We start from the raw sequence: 24,879 nt of genomic DNA, 5'->3' as shown, positions 1-24,879 counted from the left end.
GTGAGTCTGTGAGATTTACCTCTGAGGTTGCATATTATATATATATATAACTCAAGCTGGACTGGGGCTGATGTCTAGATAAACCATGAAAATTTATGTTCTTGGTTTAAAAAAATACGAAAGTCTGCATGTCCCCAAACTCTCCTTACCTTGTGATAACATCGGAAGTAAGCGGCACGCTCATCTGAAAATTTCTCTATCCTTTTTGGCCCTTTGCTAGATGCTTTCTTGAAGACCAGCCAACATCTCTGATAAATCTGGGGAAACAACATGTATTATTTTAGATTCTGATTTCCGTACTGCCAGTAATAATCTGAAAATGCCTTCCTTTCTATATGGTATATGTACAATGATAACTGTCCTCAATTACCTGCTTTTCTTATTTTTATTAGGGTTGCCAACGCTGACTTGGGAAATTCCAAGAGATTTGGGATCAAGGCCTAAGGAGGAGAGAGTTGGGAGAAGGGAAGGATGTGATGTCAGAGAATCTGCCTTCCTAAGTGACCGTTTCCTCCAGGGGAACTGATCTTTGTAGATGGTTGGTCATTTGAAATTCCAGGAGAACTCCAGGCCCCACCTGAAGGTTGGAAACCCCAATTTAGAGTTTAAACATTTCCAGAATGGCGCTACCTAAGCTTTACAGAGGAAAACACATGCTGAGCAATCTGCTGTTTCATACAAAGAACACTCTTTGCTCAGTTACCAGAAAAGCAAAGCTCAAGGCAAGTTGCTTTCCACTTCTGTTAGATTTTTTAGGTCTCCATTAATCTGTAGAATACACTGTGCGTGTGAATAGGGATAATTTGGCTCCAGTCCATGCAGGAAGGGACAAAAGGATTTAACCTTTCAAGCCCTGCTCAGTTTTGGTAATTGCTCTCCATGCTATTAGCTATTAACATCTCTTTGCAAAGCCTGTATTTTCCCCCTTTAAAATGCTAATTACAGAACAGAGGACCTGATTTTGCCTAGTACAGGTCCTGAAGAGTTAAAAATCCCTTCTTCGTGGCCCCAGTTCAAATTGCAGTGGCGTGCACACAGAGTTGACCAATCTATTTCTTGCAGACTGTCTGATGAAGACCTGTAATCTTCATCACGTTTATTCTAACCCTTAGGCTAACAGATAACATCTGCACTGAGTTTTTTCTACAGTCCCACCAAACGCCATTGGGCCACTCCTCCTGAAATCATCCAGGCTCCACCCCTTACATAATGGACTCTTCCAGTAGCCCTCTGTTGATTTCATTTCTTTCTTTATTTCAGAAGTAGACTGCCCAATGCTTGATTTAAAAAAAAAAACAGGAAATTTTATCTTTGGGCCAAGCTACAAGTGACGAATGACACTTGAATGGCAAGTGGATTGAGTGGAGGGCAAGTGAACAGGGAGGAATACACTTGCCGTTCAAGTGTCATTCGTCACTTGTAGCTTGGCCCTTTGTTAGCTTGCCCAGGGAGCAGCTGTAGCATAGCGGTTAAGTGGCTGGGTTGCAAATCAGCTCTCTGCTGGCTTGACTCCCTTGACTGCCATGAGTTCAGCAGGTGGCCTTGGGTAAGCCACTCCTCTCAGCTCCAGCTCCCAGCTCTGTTGTGTAGATAATAACAACACTGACTTTGTTCACTGCTCTGAGTGGGGCACTTCCTCTCCAGGCACATGGTGATCACCATCCACATCTCACAAATGGTTAAAAATGGATTTATGGATTAAGAAACATGAACAATAGAAAAAAGAGGGGTTTTGTGACTATTTTAGAATAAATGGGCCTCTAGAAATGATATATACTTGTTGCGGAGAAAATCAGAACTCAACTTGTAGTGTAATTTCGTTTCTTTTGTTTTCTTTTTTCTTTTCCTCTTAATTTTATAGACATATGTATTGTTAGTGTGCCATGTTTAGAATTGTGTGTTTTTTCTTATTCTCTGTGTTTATTGTTTGTTATGTTATGGTGTATAGTTTATAGTTTAAATAAAGAAAATTTTAATAAATGAAAAAATATTTTAAAAATGGAGGTCGTTGTGTACACAGCAGTCCTAAGTCTCCTATCTAAATTAAAACTTTCTCCTACGAGCCACCCACATCCCTTCCTGGCTCTCGAGCTCTTCCTCTGGCGATCTCCCTTTGCTGAAGCTCCCACGTGTACTTACATGCCTTCTTGGTAGGCTGGTTTGTGCTGGAGAAATAACTTGTGCCCAGCATAATGGTTAAGGGTTGGGCTGCAAATCAGCCCTCTGCTGGTTCAAATCCCAGTACTGCTGTGTGCTCAGCAGGTGGCCTTGGGTAAGCTGCTCTTCACAGCCCCAGCTGTACTTTGGGGATAATAATAACTCTTCACTGCTCTGAGTGGGGTGCTAAGCTGTCTAGAAGAGTGGTATATAACACATTGATGTTGTTGTGGTGATGATGATGATGATGATGATGCTTAACAATAGCACACAGATAACTTCTTGGACACTTTTCAATGTACACAGTTCTTTAAAATACCCATGTCATCTAGAATACCCATATGATACATAGTTTGAAAATGGCTCTGGCTCACTGGTAGATAGTCTGCTTTGTATGTATCTTGTACCTTGTACAATGTTCATTTGCTGTCTGAGATTACTTAGTAAAATACAGCTAACTATAACACATTCCGTTATTATTTACACTCATGTGTTATGTTCTTAGGTGGGAAATGGAAAGGTTATACAAATTACCTTTAGGATAAATAACTTCACGTCTGCTTTCTGAATAACTGTGGTAAATTAGTGCAAATTATTATGCTATCCAAATGGCTTTTAAAAAGGGTTAAATAACTACATGTAACTCTTTAAAAGCATCTGGACTAGAATGACCATGAATGCAAGATATGATTCAATACCTCCTCCCTCAGAATGTAGAAAGCCAGGACTCATTCATCAGGGGGGCATAGAAACTTGGGCTTGAAACTTGGGGGCTCTTTGAAGGACAGGGACTCTGTTGCAATTTTGGTGACATTTGGTTGAAAAATAACAATTCCAACTCCACCCCCACTCAGAATAATGAACACACAATTACAATGGTTGGAGGGGGGGGGCTTGTTCAGGGGCCTGCAGAATTTAAAGCCTTTGTCCAATTTTCTTGAAATTTAGGAGTTCTTTGTTCTAAAGTGGTTGCAGAGTTTTTAGTGGGTGTGCTTAAGATTCATACAAGTTTTGTATAAATATATTGACTTCTGATCAGGGCCAGGGTGCCCATGGAGGCCAGGTAGGCGGTGGCCTCAGGGCGCGGGGTGGTGGAGGGGGCGCCGGAGGAGGCGCGGGGGGCAGGAGCGCGCACCACGGAGCTGCAGCCTCCCAGCCCTCCCGCCCCGTGTTGCCGCCACTGCCAGCACACGCCCCTGGCCAGGCTCAGCAGCTGCGGGCAGGCGTCTGCGGCAGTGCAGGGCAACCGAGCGGGAGAGCTCGGAGGCCACCTGCACGCCGTCCCAGCCGCCCGCTGCAGTGATCGGGCCGGCGTGCGTGTGCATCCGTGATGACATCACATGCAACATCATCACACAGGCCGGTGCGAGTGTGTGTGCGCGCACGCAGGGGCGCCCGGCTCGCCGGCTGCTGCGGGCGCCGAAAACCCTGGCGCCGCCGCTGCTTCTGATATTTTATGTAATTTTATAGTGACCTGTTTGCTGTCTTAGATCTTTGTATGCCATTAAAGGTATTTGAATTGAATTGAAATGAAGGAGTTCTTTGAAGGACAAGAAGAAGACACTGTGCTGCAATTTTGGTGATATTTGGTTGACAAATAGTAACTCCAACACCCCACCCCACCCCACCCTGCTGAAAAAAGTCCCCCATAGGCCCTGACCTGGATAGCTCAGGTGAGCCTGATCTTGTCAGATCTCAGAAGCTAAGCAGGGTCAGCCTTGGTTAGTAATTAGATGGGAGACCTCCAACGAAGACCAGGGTTGCAGAGGCAGGCAATGGTAAAACACCTCTGTTGGTCTCTTGCCATGAAAACCTCACCAGGGATCGCCATAAGTCAACTCTGACTTGAGGGCACTCTCCACCACCACAGGGAATAATAGAAGAACTGCTAAACTGATTCCTTACTTTGTTAAACAGATTACAAGGAAGCATAGAAAATGGATAGTTTTCAGTGGAAAGGTAAACATTTTTTATTATTTGTCAGTCACTGTAAGAGTAGGAAAATGAAATGAATTCAGCCAGGGGTGGGGGCGTGCCTGTCTGAGCTCTCTTGCTAGGCTGCAGCCATTTTAGAAATCAGTAGAGATAAGTGTGACTGCACAGAGGGGGACCTACCTTGGGGGCCTGTAAAATCAGTCCCCTTAGTTCAATCTGCTTGAAACTTAGGAGGTCCATCCTGTAGCAGTGGTTAAGTAGTTGGGTTGCCAGTCAACATTCTGCTGGTTCAAATCCCTCTGCTGCCATGAGCTCAGCAGGTGGCCTTGGGTAGGCAACCCCTCTCAGCCCCAGGTCTCCAGCTGTTTGGGGGAGATAATAGTAATACTGACTATGTTCATCATTCTGAGTGGGAACTAGGTTTGCCAGGTCCCCTTACCCTCCCAGTGGGAATGGAGGACCTGGCACTTACCTGGAAGATGCATGCTCTCCTGTACTCCTGGTGCCAACATGATGACATCACTTCCAGGAATTATGTCATTGTGCTAGTGGCGGGAATGCTCCCATTCTTTGTGCGGGGCCCAAATCAGCCCAGGTAAAGTGTGGGAGCATTTCTATGGCCAACCTGATGATGTCATTCCTGGAAGTGATGTTGTCACGCCGCACCGGGAGCAAACCAACTGCGGGCTTGCACAGGAGGTATTTTGTTTCCTGGGCTTATTCTCTGCATCTTTTCCTCCCACCAACTAGATTAGTGGTGGCAGGAGGCAGAGGCTAGGAGTGAGGGATCCCCCACCCTCACTGGTGGACTAGCAGTCCTAGTGAACACTGAGCTGTCTAGAAGAGTGGTATATTTTGTTGTTGTTATAGAGAGGACTGGATACTGTGCAAATTTGGTGTCATTATCTTTATAGACAACTTCCCAAGTCCTTTGAATAGATTTCCCATTAAAGTAATGGTCTCTGAAGGGGAAAAAATGGATTCGACTCCAAACTGCTAATATCCTACCCAGAAATAATCAATCATGTTTAATATTATTATAATGAACATTTTCTCAGTGCACTCCCCTGCTAACTAGTATCACACATTCCCACACATTGCTGAAGGTCTCTTCACCTGCTGTGTTTGGTTCCCTTTCAATAGCATACTCTGTGCTGGATTCCGAAGTTAGTCTGTTAGCAAACTGATCACAACAGTTTCCTTTGTTTTAAATGAGACTGTTTAAAACCAATGTTTAGTCACACAATTGCTAGGGTTGTATTTATTGTAATAAGAATAGCTGCAACTCCGACGACACCATTTACTATCTGCACAGATGGTTCTGCGGGGGATAGAAGGGAAAGCAGCACACTGCAGTTCTGTGTTGAGACAACCGAGGAAAAATTCATTTAGGCAGAGCCTGAGCGCATGTTTTCAAAGCAAGAAGGATATTGTATTAGAAAAATATAATTGGCCTGTACTATATGAGTATCCCTCATTCACGCTCTATTTGTAGAAGCTTCAACCAAGCCTTCCCCCTCTCAAACCAAAAATACCCATCTCGGGAAAAAGAATTTTATTTTTTTCTCAGCTTGTTTCAGGTGTTGCAACTAATTGCCTGAACTAATGAGAGGCTGCCCTGGATAGCACACAGCCTCCAATTAACCGAAGGCCAACATCACGGTAACAAAAGTTCTAGTTCTAGAAACTACCTATTTGCAAACATATCCAAAAGGTTAAATAAAATTGATGCACGCTTTCTTCCAAATATGACTGGATACTGGAAGTAGTACCTTGAACTGGATAGCCCAAGCAAGCTGGATCTCATCAGATCTTGGAAGCTAGTAACCTTGGTTAGTGATTGGATGGGAGATCTCCAATGAAGACCAGGGGGGCAGAGGCAAGCAAACCACCTTTGTTCGTCTCTTGCCTTCAAAATCCCAGTCAGCTGCAACTTGATGGCACTTTCCACTATCACCACCATTGGAAGCAATAATGACTCAGAGTACAGACCCTCCACACTTAAAGGTTAGGCTAACGGAACTTTGTATTCATCTGCCATGATACCTCAAAATCACGAATACCTCCAGAGTAAACCATTTGCACATAAGAGGAGATTCCTGGAATTTTTTCCAGCCACAGTGGCATGACACTCTATAAACTATCTTAATACATTTTTAAACACTCTAGATGTGTTCACACATTAAAAATATACATAAACTCCTCAAAGGTAAAAGTAGGAGGAATGGCCTAGATCCTGAGGAGTGTGGGTGTAGAGCTGTCCTTGAGAAAGGCGGCTGCCCTCTGCAAACTTCAGTGCCCCAAAGTATTGTGCACCAATGGGAGAACAGACCTCTCCAGGGTCACCAACCACCTGCTGGTGGCTGGAGATCTCCAGGAGTTATAACTGATCTCCAGGCTACAGAGATCCATTCCCCTGGAGAAAATGGCTACTATAGAGGGTGGACTCGACGGTGTTATACCCAGCTGAGCTTCCCCTCTCCCCAAACCCTGCCCTTCATCCCCCAAATCTCCAGGTATTTCCCTACCGGGAATGAGCAACTGAAACATCACCACCCTAGAACAGTGAGGGTAGAAGAGGAGTCTGCAGCAAGAGGGGTAATCAGTTAGGGTTGCTATCTACCAAGTGGGGTCTGGAAATCTCTGAGAATTACAGCTGATCTCTAGACTACAGAGATCAATTCTGCTAAACAAAAATGGCAGCTTGGGAGGACAGAGTCTTTGGAATCAAATCCTGACTGGAGGGCTTCCTCCCCAAATTCCACCCACTCCTGTTCCCAAACCCTACCTTTCCCAAGGTCTGCCCCCAAATCTCCAGGAATTTCCCTAGCTGGAGTTGGCCGCCCTTGTGACAATCTATTTCCCATCCTCCACTGACAGAATTTAAATGCTGTTCGGACCAAGAAGGGGAGAAACGTAATGGTGCTGTAAGATCCAAGCCAGTGATTTGCCATTGGTGGGAAGCAGAAAGCAAGGACTGTTCCTAGAAATCAGATACATATGGAACTTCCCTGGGTGGCCTTATGTATCTTCAGTAAAGATGTTTTGCTTAAACCAGTACGATCGGACAGATTATTTAGTCTTCATATTTTGAAAAAGGGGAAAGTTTCAAGTTATTTTTGATAGCATGAGAGGGGGAAATAACTACAAAATGACTTTTATCACTAGCCTCCCTGGAGTCAATTGGGAAAATGCCAGTGGTGTGTCTGCTAGACTAAACATATTGAAGGGACCTTAGGAGGCCAGTATTGCCTAAGAAGTTGGTTTTGTTAGTACTGAGATACTGTGCAAACCTAATGATCATATACTTGAAAGTGGTAGAACATCTTTGACTCCCACATATTGGAAATCAGGCCTTCATTTCCAGAGGCTTCATTTCCAGGCTAGTTAATAGGGTATTTTGTTCTTGGGAAGATAAGAGAAAAAAATAGGGAAATGATACAATAGTGTGAAGCACTGAGAACATGGAAGCTTGACATAAGCCTCAAGAGAGTCTGGACTTGTTTGGGGTGTATTTATTTATTTGCTAAGGCTTCATTGTTCAACAAGGCATCGTTTTTGCAATAGTGCTATTTGATACGACTGTATCTGGATCAGAAATTTATGGTAAGAAGCACAAGGGGCAGAGTGTATCCACCAGCTGATTGATGATTGCAACAAATAAACGGTACTGGAGAGTGTCTAACAGAAAGTTCTTCTGTATAAACCCAATAGACTGGATGGGAGCAATTATCTCTCTCTCAGTTTCATTTGTCCATTTGACTCCTAAACACAAGCCAAGTATTTGCAACCAAAAACAAAGCAAATATCTACAGACTCTTTACTTGTTACATTTCCCACTTTTCCATTTGGCTGAAATTTAAATTAGGATGCCCAAATTCAGGCAGCAAAATTAGGTTCTGACAAGCCAAAGATTGGATTTCCTGTAACCTCAAGCACATTTTTCTTCTCTTTCCTGCTGAACAAGGGACCAGTGAGTTCCAATTAGTGCTAGAGATGGACTCAAATAACTGCTAGCAGTTAAGTTTTCAAAGGGAAAGCATTTCTATGTTCCAATATATTTTGCGACTTGGGGCACTAATCCAAGACTAATAGAATTTTCTGCCCCCAAACCCCACCATCTAATATATCACAAATAAACCTTTTATCCTGTCTTCTACTTGTTAACAGTGTTTTCCCCACTCACTCATTTAAAAAAAAATTGGGCCCAAGAGAAATGTCTGTGAAACTTGAAAACTAGTTTACTCCTTTGTGAGTTTTAGTTAAACCTAATAAAGGTATCAGAGTGACACTGCTTCTGTTTGGATCACTGCATGGTATTGGCTATCATCTAGGCAAAAACTGCTGCAATTTGTTGCCATTAAGCCTCTGTTTTGCTCATGATTCCCAGTCTCTGTTTCAACAGCTGAAATCAGCTCCTCACAGCCAGTCATGTGAAGGCCAGAAATCAAGTTTTGGACCCTCTACAATGCAACAGCTGAGAGTTGGCTGAGAATAACAGGTTCAGACATAATTCCGGATAATCTCATCAGGTTTACCAAGGACAAAGGCGGAGAGTCTCATACTTTACATTGCCCTCAGACCATTTATCAGTATCTTTAACTAACCAAGAGCAAGATCCAGGTCCAATAGCACCTTAAAGACCAACTAGATTTCCAGAGTGAGCTTTCAGGCTCCTTTTGTCAGATATGAGTGGGGAAAGGAAGAGTCTTTATCATCCAGGCAACTCGGCCTCTCCCGGCCGGCAGACAAAGGCTACTGGGGCCAGGGGCAGCGGGCCCTTTCCTGGGCATCTGGGTAGTGGCTGGGGTGGGCAGAGCCAAAGGCTTTATAAGCCATCTCTGCCTCTCCGGCCAGCAGTCGTTTCCTTCTGCTCAGCCCACCAACCCTCCCTATAGCAGCCTCTGTTTAATAGGGCAGGGTAGGAATTTTTTCTCCTTTTCCAATTGACATTCAGGGAAGGGTGTTGTTTGCCTACTTTGTACTGCATAACTTATGTAACTTATGGTGGAGCTGTAAGTATTTTGGCCACTGGCAGGATAAGATGGTAAAATGAGCCGGCCGGTGACCCCCTTGGCACATCCCCATTGGTGGGAATTGGGGTCTGTTAGGAGTGGCTGGTAGGCTTCATGGCTGCTGGTTGTGAGGGCAGACTGCATGGTGGAACCCCTGTACATGTTCCCCCCAGGCTCCACAGCTAAGGGAGGATGGAGCTTTAAAGGGGAACCATTTGCCTGGCCACCGAGTCCCAGCCATGCTTTGGCTGGAACACCTCCAAGGCAGTGTGGGCTTCCCCAGACACATCAAGGCAGAGGTCCTGGATGACCCCAGGGCTTGACCTGTACCTAGGAGTACCATTCCCCCCCCCCCGGGGTGGGAGATCCCCTGCTCCCACTCTCCTCCCTGCCCCCGCTTACTTGGCTGGCAGGCAGGCCGCTTCTTGGGGAACCCCGCCCCCGAGTAGCATGGCACACACACCCCAGGTGGTACCACGTGCTCCTGAACCCTCAGCAGGCCTGATTTGGACTGAATTGCGCCCCGCAGCAGGCCAATTCTGCACTCTGGTGAACGCGGGAGCGCTCTCAGGCTGCCACTTGACCCTCACAATGACATCATCATGCAAGCCAGGAGCACATGTGCATGCTGTGCATCCACACAAAAAAGAACCCAGGAACAAAGCAAGGTAAGTTCCAGGCCCCTGAACTCCCACCAGGCCGCCTGCCATAACTGTGAATGTATATCTACTGGGGGATGGGCTTTCTTCATGTAGTGTAGCTTTCTTCCTTCACTGTATCTTGGCTACATTCGGCTGAAAGATGTTATCAGTACAGCTGGGAACGTCTGGGAACTGACCTTGGGAAATTCAGCTTTGCATCTTTTTCAAGATTTTCGCTGACTTCAACTGACTTGTTTGGACTCGGGGGAGGGGATTGGAGGTGGTGATGGATTTGTTTTCCAAACAAGCCCATTTCATTCCATGCTCTAAGTTGCCAACAGTGAAAAAGCTGGCCACATTGTCCATGCAGCATGTAGTCAGACTCCATTCATTTCCTGACAAAATAATATCAGATCAGGGCCCACAATTAGTTGCCAAGTTTTGGCAGGAGCTGATGGAAGTAACAGACATGACTCAAGGGTTGAGTTCAGCGTATCATCCCAAGACTGACGGGCAATCCAAAAGGGTTAATCATGTCCTGGAGCAATTTTTAAGGTGTTACATTAATTATCAACAAGATAATTGGACTGCTTTTCTAGCATTTGCAGAATATTGTTACAACAATAGCATTCATAGCTCTACAGCAGCATCCCCATTCAAGATCACACAGGGCTTTGAAGGCAAACCCTTGCCATTTGTAAATGACCCTGCCCAGGAGTGGGGGGGATCTCAGTACTTGGTGGAACTCTATCATGGAACAGTGGGATCTAATAACACAAACCCTGAAAAAAGCCAAACAGGAAAACAAAAAACATGCAGACCGTAAACGTTCCCCCTCCTGGGATCTGAAACCTGGAGATGAGGTTTGTGTGTCCACAAAAAATCTCAAGGAAGAACAACCAAGCAAAAAGTTGGGATGGAAGTACATTGGACCTTATAAAATCCTAGAAGTAATAAATGGGGTGGCTGTTAAACTAGACCTGCCAACGAATATAAGATACATACACCCAGTATTCCACTTCAGCTTGTTGAAGAAAGCCCCAGAGGCAAACACTTGACACCCAAAATCTGGAGTGTCCCCCCCCTTCACGGTGGATGGACAACCTTATCATGAAGTGGAAGCTGTATTGGGCTTAAAATGGAAAAGAGGAAAATTATTTTACCTTATCCAACGAAAGTACTTTGACCAGGGTCAAAATGAGTAGGTTCAAGCTAAAGATATAAAAGCTAAAAGTCTCTTCAAAGCTTTTCACAAACGTTACCCGGAAAAACCAAGAGAGGGGTAACCCTGTTATAGATGTAGTTAGGGGGGAGGGGGATAATGTCAGGCAGGCAAGCCAGTCTGCCTGCCATAACTGTGAATGTATATCTACTGGGGAGGATGGGCTTTCTTCCTGTAGTGTAGCTTTCTTCCACTGTATCTTGGCTACGCTTGGCCAAGAGGTGTTATCAGTACAGCTGGGAACATCTGGAAACCGACCTTGGGAAATTCAGCTTTGCATCTTTTTCAGGACTTTCGCTGGTTTCAACTGACTTGTTTGGACGGGGGGTAGGGGATTGGAGGTATAACTTCTCAGGGAAGACTTTGTTTCAGCATTCCAGGCAATTACTATGTATCAGTGCACTTCTAGGGAGTTTTATCTGAATAAAAACTTTTAACTCTGTCAGGTTTTGGCGGGGGCGCTTGCGCGGCCGGAGGTGAGGTGGCCGTCCTGGCAGCCCCAAACGGTCCGCCTCCTCCCTGACGCTGGCTGCCCTGCCGGCCGCTTCCCTTCCTGCCCAAAAGCCGGCAGGGGCTCCGCCCTAACGGGCCTCAGATTAAAGGGGCGTGAGCTGGATTGCCTCAGCCGCCTTCTCAGCACAGCTTGTTTGTCTCTCTCTCTCTCGTTCGCCCTTCTCTGCACTTCTCATCAGCCCTGGCTTCTGGAGCCCCTGTCTTTTATCCCTCCCCACCAAATTACCTCCACCCCCGCCCCCACGAGCCCACCCCCAAGGCCAGGCCCATCACCTGGAGCAGGTGAGGCCACATTCCAGGGCTCCTCCCTCTCTTCCCTTGCTCCGACCTCCCAAGCCTTCCTCCACCCAGTTGCCTCCCCTCCACCTGTGCGCTCTCCCACCTCTCTAGCCTTCTCCCCCAACCCCCGCTCTCCAGCCCTCTGGCAGGGGCGGGGCCGCGCGCCGCCTCAGCGTCCTGGGCCGGGGTGCAGCTGGTGCGGCCAACCGAAATGGCGGCCGGACCAGTCCTGCTGTCGGGCACCGGGAGGCCGCGCAACGCCGCTGTGCCCACACTGCCAGGCTCCCACCCAGCTGTTTGCAGCCACCGCCGTTCTTGCGGCCTCCCCTCAGGCCGGGTTGCCCGCGCCGCCGCCGAGCCTTCACCTGCCTACGTCACCTCCACTGCGGCGGCCTCCATGCCCGGCACTGCTACTGCTGCCTCCATCTTCGCCACCGCCGCTGGTTCCCAAGCTGCCTCGCCGACCTCCCCCGGCTCCAACTCGGCGAGGTAAGGGGGGACGGGGGGATGCCGGGGGGGGCCCTCGTCCGGGACCCGCCGGCGGGCACCGGACAAACTTATACAACCCTGTTTGATGAAGTGGAGAGTCTGAGAGAATCCCCTAGCCAGGCCTGATACACCCAAACAACAAATCTTCATGACACATCACACATAGGGTTGCCAGCCTTCAAGTAGTGGCTAGAGAACACATAAAATTACAATTGATCTCCAAACCACAGAAATCAGGGTAATTTCTACATGTTCTAACATCACGCAACACTCACGGAACAAGGACGTCTTCCTGGCGCAATTTCTGATGTCATTGCACCACGAAAATGGGATCCTAGTGCAATGATGACAGAAATTGTGCCAGGAAGATGTCCTTATTCTGTGAGTGTTGTGCGGCATTACATGTGGAAACAACTCAGTTCCCCTGGAGAAAATGGCTCCTTTGGAGGATCAACTCTATGGCATTATATCCTGGTGAGATCTTGCCCCTCATAAAATCCACCCTCTCCAGGCTCCACCCCCCAAACCTACTGGTATTTAACAGCACAGAGATGGCAACCCTAATCACAAACCACTTTTTAAAGTCCACCAAGTTTTCAATGTGGTCTGTAAAGTACAGGAATTTTCTGTACAAGAAGAAACATCTGCAAACCCTGCTGGACATCCAGAACAAATTGTAACAGGTCTTTGGATCCTGGCCAACGTTTGAAATGTGTTAAAAGGCATTAAAAGGCATTCATTTCATCTCTCCGAAAACAAATCATCCCGTTTGGTGTCTTCTCTAGCTTATTGTGCCCATACAAGGTGACAGATTAGAGAACCAAAGATATACATCATTGCAAGAAAAGAATGGCGACGTCTTACTGTATAATAATGCCACAAGAATTAAGAAACCAAATTCCATTTCCAAAAGGTGCAGAGGTGTGCCAGCAACGGCTGCAGTCTCCAGGTGGCCTTGTGTTTAGCAGCAAAGCAAATAAAAGAACAGCGAGAGACTTAGGGATTCCAGCTGGTGGATGAACAGTTTGTGTCTTATTAAAATAACCCTAGGATTATTTGCAAAGGTTAAGTATGATTGTTTGAATCCGTAATGCTAGCAGCCAGAAGGTAAACATGTCTATTTGTCGAGTGTAATAACAACACTGCTGAGAAGGGATTTGCTTTCAGTCAAAGTGAAATTAATTTTTACTTTCTCTAAATCTACAAATCATGACTTCGGGGCCTGTTACTCTGCATTCGAAACCTTTAGTAGCGTACTGTTGTGTATACTAACAATGCTGTTAATTTGTGTGGCATTTATTGAAAGGTTAGAAAACACTGTCATATTCTTGTCAGAGAGTTTTCGATTCAATCCTCCAGAAACTTTCTCCACACAGACCTCACCAAAATAAATGGGATATTCATAATCGCAGATTAATTGAATAATCTCCATGTGTTTAATTGGGTGTGTAGGGACAACCTTTTATTTGTACCCTTTGGTGGTGGGGGGGATGGAGCCTGGAGAGGGCAGGGTTTGGGGAGGGCAGGGTGTAAGACCACGGTATCCACCCTCCAAAGCAGCCATTTTCTCTAGGGGAACTGTGGCCTGGAGATCAATTGTAATTCCGGGAACTGGGAGATCTTCAACTACCACCTGGAGATCAACAGCCCCAATCACTGGATATTGCACTATAGAAACCATTCACAACTACTTTTTCTTGTCTATATAGGATGTAGCCTGGGTCTGGAGAACACCTGGATGGGAGACCTTGTGTAGACCCTATGTATGCCACCTTGAGTTCATGGTGGAAGAAAGGTAACCAGTACAGGAAGTAATAATAATAATTCCACATCTCAACAGCATCAAGGCAATACCCCAAAGCAGACCGGGGAGTAGAAATTGGAAAGCAGTAGCACAATACATTTTTAGCTAAACTCTTGGTGTTATTCATATTGGAGTTTTGCAATAACAAATGCAGTGCCTTTAAATTCTGTCCCTAACTTCTAGTTATCAATGTATATTTCAACACCATGTATCTAACTTTGAACATAGCCCACATGCAGATGGGGGAAAAAAACAGAAAATATTCCAGGTACAGATAGAAAGTATTTCTTTACAGACTTGGGACACTCCCGAGGATATCAGAATAATATGGGAAGATAAGATTTTACTAAAATACTGAAATGACAGGTAAGGAGCCACCTGCTGCTGTGTGAACCAGGCAGGCAGAGAATGAGAAAAAAAACAGGGAATCACAAAGATGTACAAAACTGATATTAGTAGTTCAAAGTGCAAACGTGCAAAATTGTGTCAAATTTGAATAAATACAGTACAGAGTTACAGAGTCCATCAATGACCAATTCATACAATACAAAATAAATAGTCCATAGCGTTCATTAGACAATTGTAAAGTGCAAGATGCTATCAATGAAAAGCCGCCAGTAGGTGGAATGCGGTGCAAGATGTTATCTCTTAGCAGTCCATAGAATAAATATATAAATGCGTAGAAAATCGCCGACGGGAATATGCAGGCAATTTTTCAATAACCCGTTTCGTGAGTACAAACTCACTTCATCCTGGGCGTACAACAATTAGGACTGGGCACACTGTGAAGTATGAAATTACAAAGGTAAGGTTATATTATGGAGAACATTTTAAATTAATAAAATTAAATCACCCTCAATTACATACTCACAAGTGCAGCATATTATACAGAAGCACCTTCTCCTACGGCTCACAAGACGGTGGTGTGGACGGACCAATGTCTAATTGAAAAGGACGCTGTATGTATTTCAATTGGGACCGAATCAATTTATATCGTGTCTAATCAAGCCCAGCTGGGGAAGATCAACCAGGGTCCACACAACTTACGGTGTATTATAGAAAAGAGGAAAAAGGTATATCCAAATTCATGCCAAATGGTTTAAGAGACTGAAGTTGAAAGATCCATTTGGATTCCAATTGCAGGGTGATTTAATTTTATTAATTTAAAATGTTCTCCATAATATAACCTTACCTTTGTAATTTCATACTTCACAGTGTGCCCAGTCCTAATTGTTGTACGCCCAGGATGAAGTGAGTTTGTACTCACGAAACGGGTTATTGAAAAATTGCCTGCATATTCCCGTCGGCGATTTTCTACGCATTTATATATTTATTCTATGGACTGCTAAGAGATAACATCTTGCACCGCATTCCACCTACTGGCGGCTTTTCATTGATAGCATCTTGCACTTTACAATTGTCTAATGAACGCTATGGACTATTTATTTTGTATTGTATGAATTGGTCATTGATGGACTCTGTAACTCTGTACTGTATTTATTCAAATTTGACACAATTTTGCACGTTTGCACTTTGAACTACTAATATCAATTTTGTACATCTTTGTGATTCCCTGGTCTTGTTGTTTTTCTGTCTGTAGTCACCGGGGTTGCCCGTTGTTTTTCTCAGGCAGAGAATGAGAAACAGGAGTTGCTGTTGCACAAGCAAACCACATGGGCAGGCAAGAGTGAGAACTAGAGATGGGCACAAACAGCAATACGAACAAAAAAACGCCATGAACAGCCCAATCTGCTGTTTGTAAACAAGCTGTTCATGAGGTCTCATTCTAAACAAACAGGTGGTCGTTGCAAGCCTCGTTCGTTGCTGTTTGTCAAGCCAGACAGTCTGGCACCTGTAATCAATTCCCTTGGCAACTTAGGCAGAGATTGTCTGAACTCTGTCTGAACTCCTGCTGTTGCCCTGGAAACCCCAATCTAAGCCCAATTTAGCTTGATAGGCAGGTCTTCCTTTCAAGTGTGGAGCTCCAAATTTGTTACAAGGGAACAAAGACCAGGGGGAGGGGGGCTCCCAGCTCTGGCTTAGTTTTCAGACAGTGGAGAGGGAGAGAGTTGCTGTTGGCATTTTGATAGAGAGAGTGCATTGGAGCTTGAATTTTCTTTGTGTGTGGTGGGATAGGGATCTACCCCTTCAAGTTCCAGGGCTGCTGCCAGGCTCTGGGCCAAGCTATTATTTATTATTGGTACCTTTCCTGGTGCCTGTTCAGGTCAGGTTTCTGGGAGTGGTGCAGTAGGGATCTTGACTTGGATGATAGCTGGAGGAGAGCCTGCTGGCCCCCACAAACAGCCACCCATGAACATGTTCATGAACAGGGCCATGTTCATGGTTGTTCGTGAGTCCCTGTTCGTGGATGGCAATGAACAACGAACATCATACTCGTTTTTTTTTTCTGTTCATGCCCATCTCTAGTGAGAACTGCTGCCACCCCTTTCTGCCACCAGCGCTGCAGGAAGGTGTGTGGTAGGAAAAGGAAAGTAAGGGTGGAGGATGTAAGCAGCTGCCATCACTCCACACCTCCATGTGAGCCAGGCAGGAAGGTGGGTTGGTGAGCTGAGCATGGGGAAATGGGATGCCCTCCCATAAGTCTCTCATATCCCTCACATTTTTTTTACTTCATTTATATCCCACATTCCTCCCCAACAGGGACTCAAAGCAGCTTACATCATTCTCCTTTCCTCCATTTTTTCCTCATAACAACTCTCTGTGGTCCATTAGATTGAGAGTGCATGACTGGCCCAAGTTCACCCAACAAGCTTCCATGGCAGAGCAGAGACTCAAGCCTGAGGGCCAAGCTACAAGTGACGAATGACACTTGAATGGCAAGTGTATTCCGCCCTGTTCACTTGCCCTCCACTCAATCCACTTGCCGTTCAAGTGTCATTTGTCACTTGTAGCTTGGCCCTGAGTCTCCCAGATCCTTGTTTGACACACTAATCACTTCATCTCACTGGCTGTCCCCTAACCCTAATCTCATACATTTCAGGCATGCAATCAGACCTGAGCAATTTGTTACCACCAAGGAACACATATCTCAATAAACCCATTGACTGCCTGTTGGTAGACACAGTAAGCTTCCTCTTTCTGCTGCCAGCCTAGATTTTATTTTTATTTATTTATGCCATTCATGTTGGAATAGGCAAATCAGCATGCCTTGGGCACTGGAGGGTGCTGCATGTCTCTCTGTATGTATGTGTAACTCAAGCCAAGTAAGCTGCTTCTCTTTTGTCTAAGGTGGGAACTGATAAATAAATCATTAGGTAGGCCCCAGAAACCTAATTAAAAGATTCCATGTTTGGGCTGTTAACAGAGTCTATCGTTAGGCATATGAAGCATGATTATAGGTGGTTGTAAGCTCATTCTGTAGGCTGGTGTGTGTGCAGGAATGAAAATAATAAAAGCATATACTTGGTTTATATTTAGAAACAAAATGAAAGTTCATTATTGCGAGACAGGTCTTCCTGTTCTTAGTCTAGCCACTACAACTGTCTGCCTGGGTTTCTGCCTCTTTCCAAACAGATTCAAGGAAACACAAGAAGAGAAGGGAGAGCCAAAGGAAGGAAAATACTTTATATAACCCACAGGGTATATTTATTGTATGTGTAATTTTGTTGTCAATATTAGGAGAATACGTATGGTGATGCACTAAATATTTACTATTTTTGTAACAGATGGTGCGATTATTTTTACCAGAGGTGAGTTACAAACTAGGGACTTCTTGATTCAGAGCCCAGTTTCTTAGGTATTTCACTATATGTCCTGTTTTTTAAAGGTTCTCTGCAGTAAGATGCTACAAGCTACCAAGGAATGCTGCCACCGAACCTAGATAAAAGAACCCCCCCCAAAAAAAACAAAGTGGGGAGAAACCAATAAAGCTTTCTTGTCAGTCTTCTGTATCTCAGTGTGCTCCTCAGTCTTAATGAGCTTACTTGTCCTGTGGTGTTTCATGTGCCTCCACTTGTAATTTTTTGTAAACTGCATTGCATGAAATGATGGGGTAGGGGTCATTATTACATGTGTACATCTGAAAAATATTCAGGTTTCCCACTTTGGTATGCTCCGTAAAGATTCAGGAACCTTTACAGAGAACACAGAAGCTTAAGCAGCACTTTTCTTGCTGTTTGAAAATGGCAAGAAAATTGTTGCTTTCAAACACCCGCCATTTTTCAGCTGATGGGAGGGGAAATCCACATCTTCTGAAAAAGCTACCGGCGTTTGAAAGCAGCACAGCTTTTTTTGCACAGTAAGAAAAGTGTTGCCACTTTCAAACTCCCACCATTTGAAAGTCAGTCCCTCTTGCTCCTCCCCTCAGCCGAAAAAAGCAGCTGACATTTGAAAGCAGCTTTTTTTAAGCTGATGGGAGGGGATACCCCTCCTATCAGCTGAAAAGTGGCAGGCATTTGAAAGCAACACTTTTCTTGCCACTTGCAGGCAGCAAGAAAGATGTTGCTTTCAAACTTCCCACCTTGCTTTTTTGACTCGATGGGAGGGGGAGGAGTGGGTTCCCTTCTCCCCCTCCCATCGGGTGAAAAAGGTGGCAGATGGGAATTTTGAAACTTTTCTTGCTGTTTACAAATGAAAACAGCTAGAAAAGTACTACGGCTGCTTCCACTTTGCACAAAGCTTCCTGAAGCAGTACGTGTCACTTTAGGAATCTTTGCTTCGGGATTCAGCTCAGGAATGCTGGGGCTGGTTCAGGATTCTCAAATCTTTTCAAATTGGGCCCAATTCAAGTTTAAAACCTGAATTGGAATCCCAAAGTGCACACCCCTAGCATTATTTTCCCAAAGACATGTATATATTCTCTCTGCTGTCCTTACAGCTGTTCTATTCCGAAGTTGCCAAAAGAAATATATAATGAACTATAGATTTCCCTCCTTTGCAGCTAGTATCATGCTCAGCACAACCCTAAAGTGTTTTATTTAATTTTTGTGACTTACTTTGGAGTCTATCTGACCCAGCCCACACCACTAGGTTTAAGTTGGAAAGCCTTAGGCATAACATGTTTTACAAATTAATGATATTTACATAAGCAGCAGCTACTGATATAATAGTCCCTCACTGTACAATTCATCTTTAAAAGGTATTCAGTTTTGCTCCTGCTGCCTCCCTTAAAAAACAATACTGGAAGACTTAGATTCGCCACATAGTTTTAGAGGTTGCATTGCTGAGCTATCTTCAATATTTCATGGGTTCTGTGCTGGAGGCAGTCAAAGAAGGCCTCCATACTGAAAACATATTGATGCTCAATTTCATTCATTCATAAACTCATGAGACAAGAAATTTAGTGAAAAACAAGAAGAGCCCTACTAGATCAGTCTAATGGTTAGAGTTGCCAGCCGCCCAGTGAAAAACATAAAAGCTATCTTGCTGACAGCATGACATCACTTCCAGGAAAAAAACCAGAAGTGACATCACATCTCTTTAGGAATCACTGAAAACACTGTAATTTTACCATAGACTTTTCAGAGCTCCTTAGAAAGACATGACACCACTTCTGTTTTTTTCCAGGAAGTCATCTTATACCGTCACTGATGGCTGGTCTACTGGTTGCCTAAGAATTCTATTGATGGTCCATTGGGTCCAGCACTCCATCCCATTCTCTCTCTCTCCCCCCCCCCCCCTGACATTGATCAGGATGGGCACTTCATTCAAACAGCTCCCCGGAGCCACTCTGGGGGAAATTAAGTGTACTCTTGGGCTACACTGCACACATGAGAGTCTATGTTTTAACAGAGAGATCCTGGGGCATCTTCTTGACATGACACATTAGACATGAGTTGTGCTAATAAGCAGTGTAACATGTAGTTAGGTTTCCAATTTGGCTGGCATTTAAAAAATCTCCATAGGCATATTCAAGAGCCTGAGTACAGAGTTAGGGTTCCTGGAGAAAAATGTCCTGTTCCTTTAATACAGGATTAAATTGTGAAACTGGGCTAGGAGGCACCTGCGGGGGAGGGCTCAGCCTCTGTGCTCTGTTTGCCCTCCAGGGCAACTGCTTGGCTTCAGGAAACAGAGTGCTGGAATAGATGGACCACTGGTCTCATCCAGTTGACTATTTTTATGTATCCTGTCCAGCTATCTTCCACCAAGCTGGATATGCTCGATGATGGCTGACTCTGGCTGAGACCAGTGGCCATGTGTACAACTTGGCAGAGGTAGCATTACTAAACTCCAGGTAGGGGCTGGAGATCATCCAGAATTATAACTTATCTCCAAACCACATAGATCAGTTTTTCTGGAGAAAATGGCTGCTTTGGAGGGTGGATGCTATGGTATTATACCCTACTGAGGTCTTTCACCTCTAAACTTTGCCCTCCCCAGGCTCCACCCTCAATGAGATCAGGGGCCTTGCCTGAATGCCACTGCTTTAAAGTAGGATGCTCACTAGGTTTCCAAGAGTAGCAAACTACAAATGGCTTCTGGCTATAAACACACACATAACAAATAGGGTTGTCAGGCCTATTTGGGCTGGAGATCATCCAGAATTATAACTTATCTCCAAACCACATAGATCAGTTTTTCTGGAGAAAATGGCTGCTTTGGAGGGTGGATGCTATGGTATTATACCCTACTGAGGTCTTTCACCTCTAAACTTTGCCCTCCCCAGGCTCCACCCTCAATGAGATCAGGGGCCTTGCCTGAATGCCACTGCTTTAAAGTAGGATGCTCACTAGGTTTCCAAGAGTGGCAAACTACAAATGGCTTCTGGCTATAAACACACACATAACAAATAGGGTTGTCAGGCCGAGCCTGCTGACAGGAGGACTGGGGGCAAGAACTTGAGGGTTGCAATGTCAGCAACATCACTGACCTCACTAAGTCATTTCTGAATAACACCCCAAAATTAGAAAGGGTAGCTCTAGGAATCACTGGTGAGTCTAAGGCAAAACCATAGAGTTTCTGGCAATTCGTAGAGCTACCCTTTGGCACATCTGGGTTACACATGGAAGTCACGTAGTGATATCAGCAATGTCATTGTTTTGTTTTTAAAAATTTTCTCCCACTGCCACTTGGAGCAGCAGTGGGCAACAGAGCTTGCCAGTTGGAGACCTTCCATCATCCCTGGCCTGGAAGCCTGGGAAGCCTACATATACAATGCATTGTTTTCTTAAGCATACATTATAAATAACATTGGTTCTCTGTTGCGTTAGCTATTACAGGGACAACAGAAGCAAAATGGAGCTTCCATACTCCAGGCTCTATGAATTATATTTTATCCCTTGCAGGCATGTCTGAGCATGTGCTCCTCTGGCCTAGCAAAGGCGAATCTTAAGAGTGTTCAGCCACATTTCTCAGGCTGCAACCACACATCAGGGGAACTGCTACAGCCATCATTCATAACTGGACTGCTTCTTGCTCATAGGAACATCCAGGTATCAGTAAAGGCTATTACAATATTAGTGCAGTAGCCAATGATGGCACAGTCTTTTTCTTTTTTACTTCATGTTAAAGCTGGCTTAAATGGGTTTTAATCTGCCTTTACATAAATATAATACTGTAAAAGGTCCTTTGGTAGTGGTAAGGGAAGAAACTACATATGCATGAAGAACATCCAGAGACTCTTCAAGAATAGTTTGCTTCCATCCAGCCCTTTTGCTGCTGACTCCTGCTTAGGATACACCTTTTTTCAAGGAGAATGTAGATGTTTCACAGAATTCACATTAAGGTGTATAACTGAGCCCTTCTTAATAGAGACTCACTCCAGGAATCTTCATTAAACTGGATAGCATATCTTGGTGAGTATAAGGAAGAATGCCTGAGATTCCTTAATTATCACAGCAGGCCTATGAATAAAGCCAAGCAGAATTCATGGGCCTGTATTCTGGTCTATCAATTCTCCCCACCCCCACCATCCATTTTGCTATCGCAAGGCAGCCTCATAAAGCACCCAGGGGGGTCTCACAATGAATCAGGTTAGTCCCACTGCTGACCCTTGACTAGGCTCACCAGATTCCTTTTACCCTCCCAGTGTGATGATGTCACTTCCGTGAAGTGACATCATCATGCAGGGGCAGGGAGCACACCCGTGCTTCACAGTAGGTCCATTTGGGGCCCAAATCAGCCCGCTGAAAAGCACAGGAGCGTTTCGGGGCAACATGATGACATCACTCCTGGGAGTGACATTATTATGCTCCCCTGGGAGTGCCCCTGAGAGGCCTATTCTCCTGCTTCCTCCCCACCATTGGCCAGGTAAGTGGTGGCGGGGGGTGGAGGGTAGGAGCGGAGGATCTGCTGCCCCACCTGGGATCTCTATCTTTGACCTGCCATGGTGCACTGTGGCCAGCTTTTACTGCCTGTCCTCTCTTTCTCTGAGCAGTAGCAACAGTATTGGGCTCCTGAGGCCTCCCTTCCTCCCTAGGTACAAGTCTACATGCATATACAGATTTTTCTAGGAGACCTTTTAGGAGACCTTCCCCTGCCACCTCTTCCTGCCACTACCCACTTGGGCAGCAGAAGGTAAATTGAGGTGAGTGATTAGAGTCCCTGGCATGAAGACCAGGATTACCAGGTCCAGCCTGGCAATTAGTGGGGTACTGGGTGAGGACATGGGGAGCGCTCATCAGCAATGGCATGATTTCACTTCTGGGGAAAACCTGGAAGTGACATCAGTCCTCTCTAGGAATTGCCAGAAACTATGGTAAAACCATGGAGTTTCTGGCAAATCATAGAGAAGTATACAATCAATTCTGGCTTTTCCCTGGAACTAATGCCACAGCAGCTGCCCAACGAACATTTTTTAATAAAAAAATTTTCCCACCACTTTGAGCAGCAGCAGCAAATAAGAGGTAGGGTAGGAGAATGGCAACTGTGGTGATGATGCCACTTCCTTCATAACCCCAAAATGATATCACCACACCGGGCAATGCTCTAGAAACTGCCACAAACTCTATGGTCAACCAAAGGCTAGCTGTAAATCTCCTGCCCCACCATCATATGAACCTGCCTCCTCCATCTCCCACTGGTTTCCAAGCCATGCCTGACAACCCTGTTAGGGTTGCCAACTGTGGTTTGGGACATTCCTGGAGATTTAGGGCAGTCCCTGAGGAGAGTTGATTTTGGTGGAGGGAGCTCAGCAGAGCTGTGATGCCCCTGAAGTTCTCACTTCTTCCAAGGGAACTGATATTTGTCATCTGAAGATTGGCTGTAGTTCCAGGGGAACTCCTGGGTTAGGTTTGTTAATTCCAGGTTGGAAAATTCCTGGAGATTTGAGAATGGAGCCTAGGGACAGTGGGATTTGAGGCGGGGGACACACCTCAGCAGGCTAGACTGTCACAGAGTTTACCCTCTGGAACAGCTATTTTCTCTAGGCAAATTGATCTCTGTCATCTGGAGAACGTTTATAATTCTGGGAGATCTCTAGGCCCCACCTGGAGGTTGGCAGTCTTCACCACCATACATCACTGATGGATCATGAGGGTAGTGTAATTCTGGTTTGGACATTTCCTGGAGGTTTGAGGGCAGTGTCTGGGGAGAGAATTCAATGCTGTAGTCTAGTGGTTAAGTGGCTGGGCTGTGAATCAGCACTCTGCTAGTTTAACTCCTAGTAGTGCCATGAACTCTACAGGTGGCCTCAGTTAAGCCACTCACCTCAGCCTCAGCTGTATTCTGAGGATAATAATAACACTGACTTTGTTCACTGCTTTGAACAGGGCACTAATCTGTCTAGAAGAGTGGTAGATAAGCACGTTGTTGTTTGTTTGTTGTTGTTGTTGTTGTTAATGCAGCTGTGTTCCCCTTAGCAGGTCTTTTTTTCTGAGAAAAGAAGTGGTGGAACTCAGTGGGTTGCCAGCACAGGCAGCAACTCTTGGCAGGAGGTAGTGCCCCTGGTACCACATGTACATGCACGAAGTGTGCGCACACTCCCAGGACTGCACAATGATGTCACTTTGGGTCAGCTGGAACAAGGGGGGGGGTTAAAGTCTAAATTGCCCTCGGCGAAAATGATCACATCTGGTGGCCCCACCCCCTGCCATGGTGTGGAGGGCAATCTAAACTCCCCTCTGTCTGGAGATCAGGGGGCGGGGCCACCAGACATGTGACCATTTTCAAGAGGTGCCAGAACTCCGTTCCCCCGCATTCCCGCTGAAAAAAAGCCCTGCCCCTTAGTGTCCATTCTATGAAGCTGCCATTTCACTCAGAGGAACCAATATCTGTAATCTGGGGATCTGTTGTAATTCCCAGAGAACTCCAGCCTCCATGTAGAGGCTGGCAATCCTACAGATCACATACTGAGCAGGCCTGTTCTCTTTGGTATATTTGTATCCTACCTTTCCTACAAAGGATGTAAGGGTGGCAACTATGTTTTCTCTTCTCCATTTTATCCTCAGATCAATTCAATTTCACTTAAAAATAATAATAATAACCTTTGATTTATATACCGCCCTTCAGGACATCTTAACATCCACTCAGAGCGGTTTACAAAGTGTGTTATTATTATCCCCACAACAATCACCCTGTGGGGTGGGTGGGGCTGAGAGAGCTCCGAGAGAGCTGTGACTGACTCAAGATCACCCAGCTGGCTTCAAGTGGAAGAGTGGGGAATCAAACCTAATTCTCCAGATTAGAGTCCCACCGCACTACACCAAACTGGCTTGGAGGTGTGGATCAAGTAACCTAGGAAGCCTTGGGGGTTGGAACTGGGGTCTCCCCTTTCATATTCTGGCATTCCAACCACTACACCAGGCTGGATCTCTTACAATCCATTCCATCATACAATCCATAACTGCAGTGTGGGTACATCTTTAACTTGTCGTGTTTTTCCATTCTTTTTCTTTTTTGCTAAACAAATACCAGCATATGTGATCT

The 24,879-nt window shown here is 45.3% G+C and overlaps 1 protein-coding gene across 1 annotated transcript in view; it reads right to left on the bottom strand.

Annotated features, from left to right (window-relative positions):
- Positions 1-24,879, bottom strand: part of DOK5 (docking protein 5) — a 103,089-nt gene that overhangs the window by 44,784 nt on the left and 33,426 nt on the right. The window contains exon 2 of the mRNA XM_054980953.1: positions 150-257. Within this exon, the coding sequence (XP_054836928.1) occupies positions 150-257 (108 nt within the window). The remainder of the gene's footprint in view (positions 1-149; positions 258-24,879) is intronic.

This window comes from Eublepharis macularius, chromosome 5 (genome assembly GCF_028583425.1).
Source record: "Eublepharis macularius isolate TG4126 chromosome 5, MPM_Emac_v1.0, whole genome shotgun sequence".
Taxonomy (NCBI): Eukaryota; Metazoa; Chordata; class Lepidosauria; order Squamata; family Eublepharidae; genus Eublepharis; species Eublepharis macularius.
The sequence above is the reverse complement of the archived record's forward strand: the minus strand, read 5'-3'. Positions and strand labels throughout refer to the sequence as shown.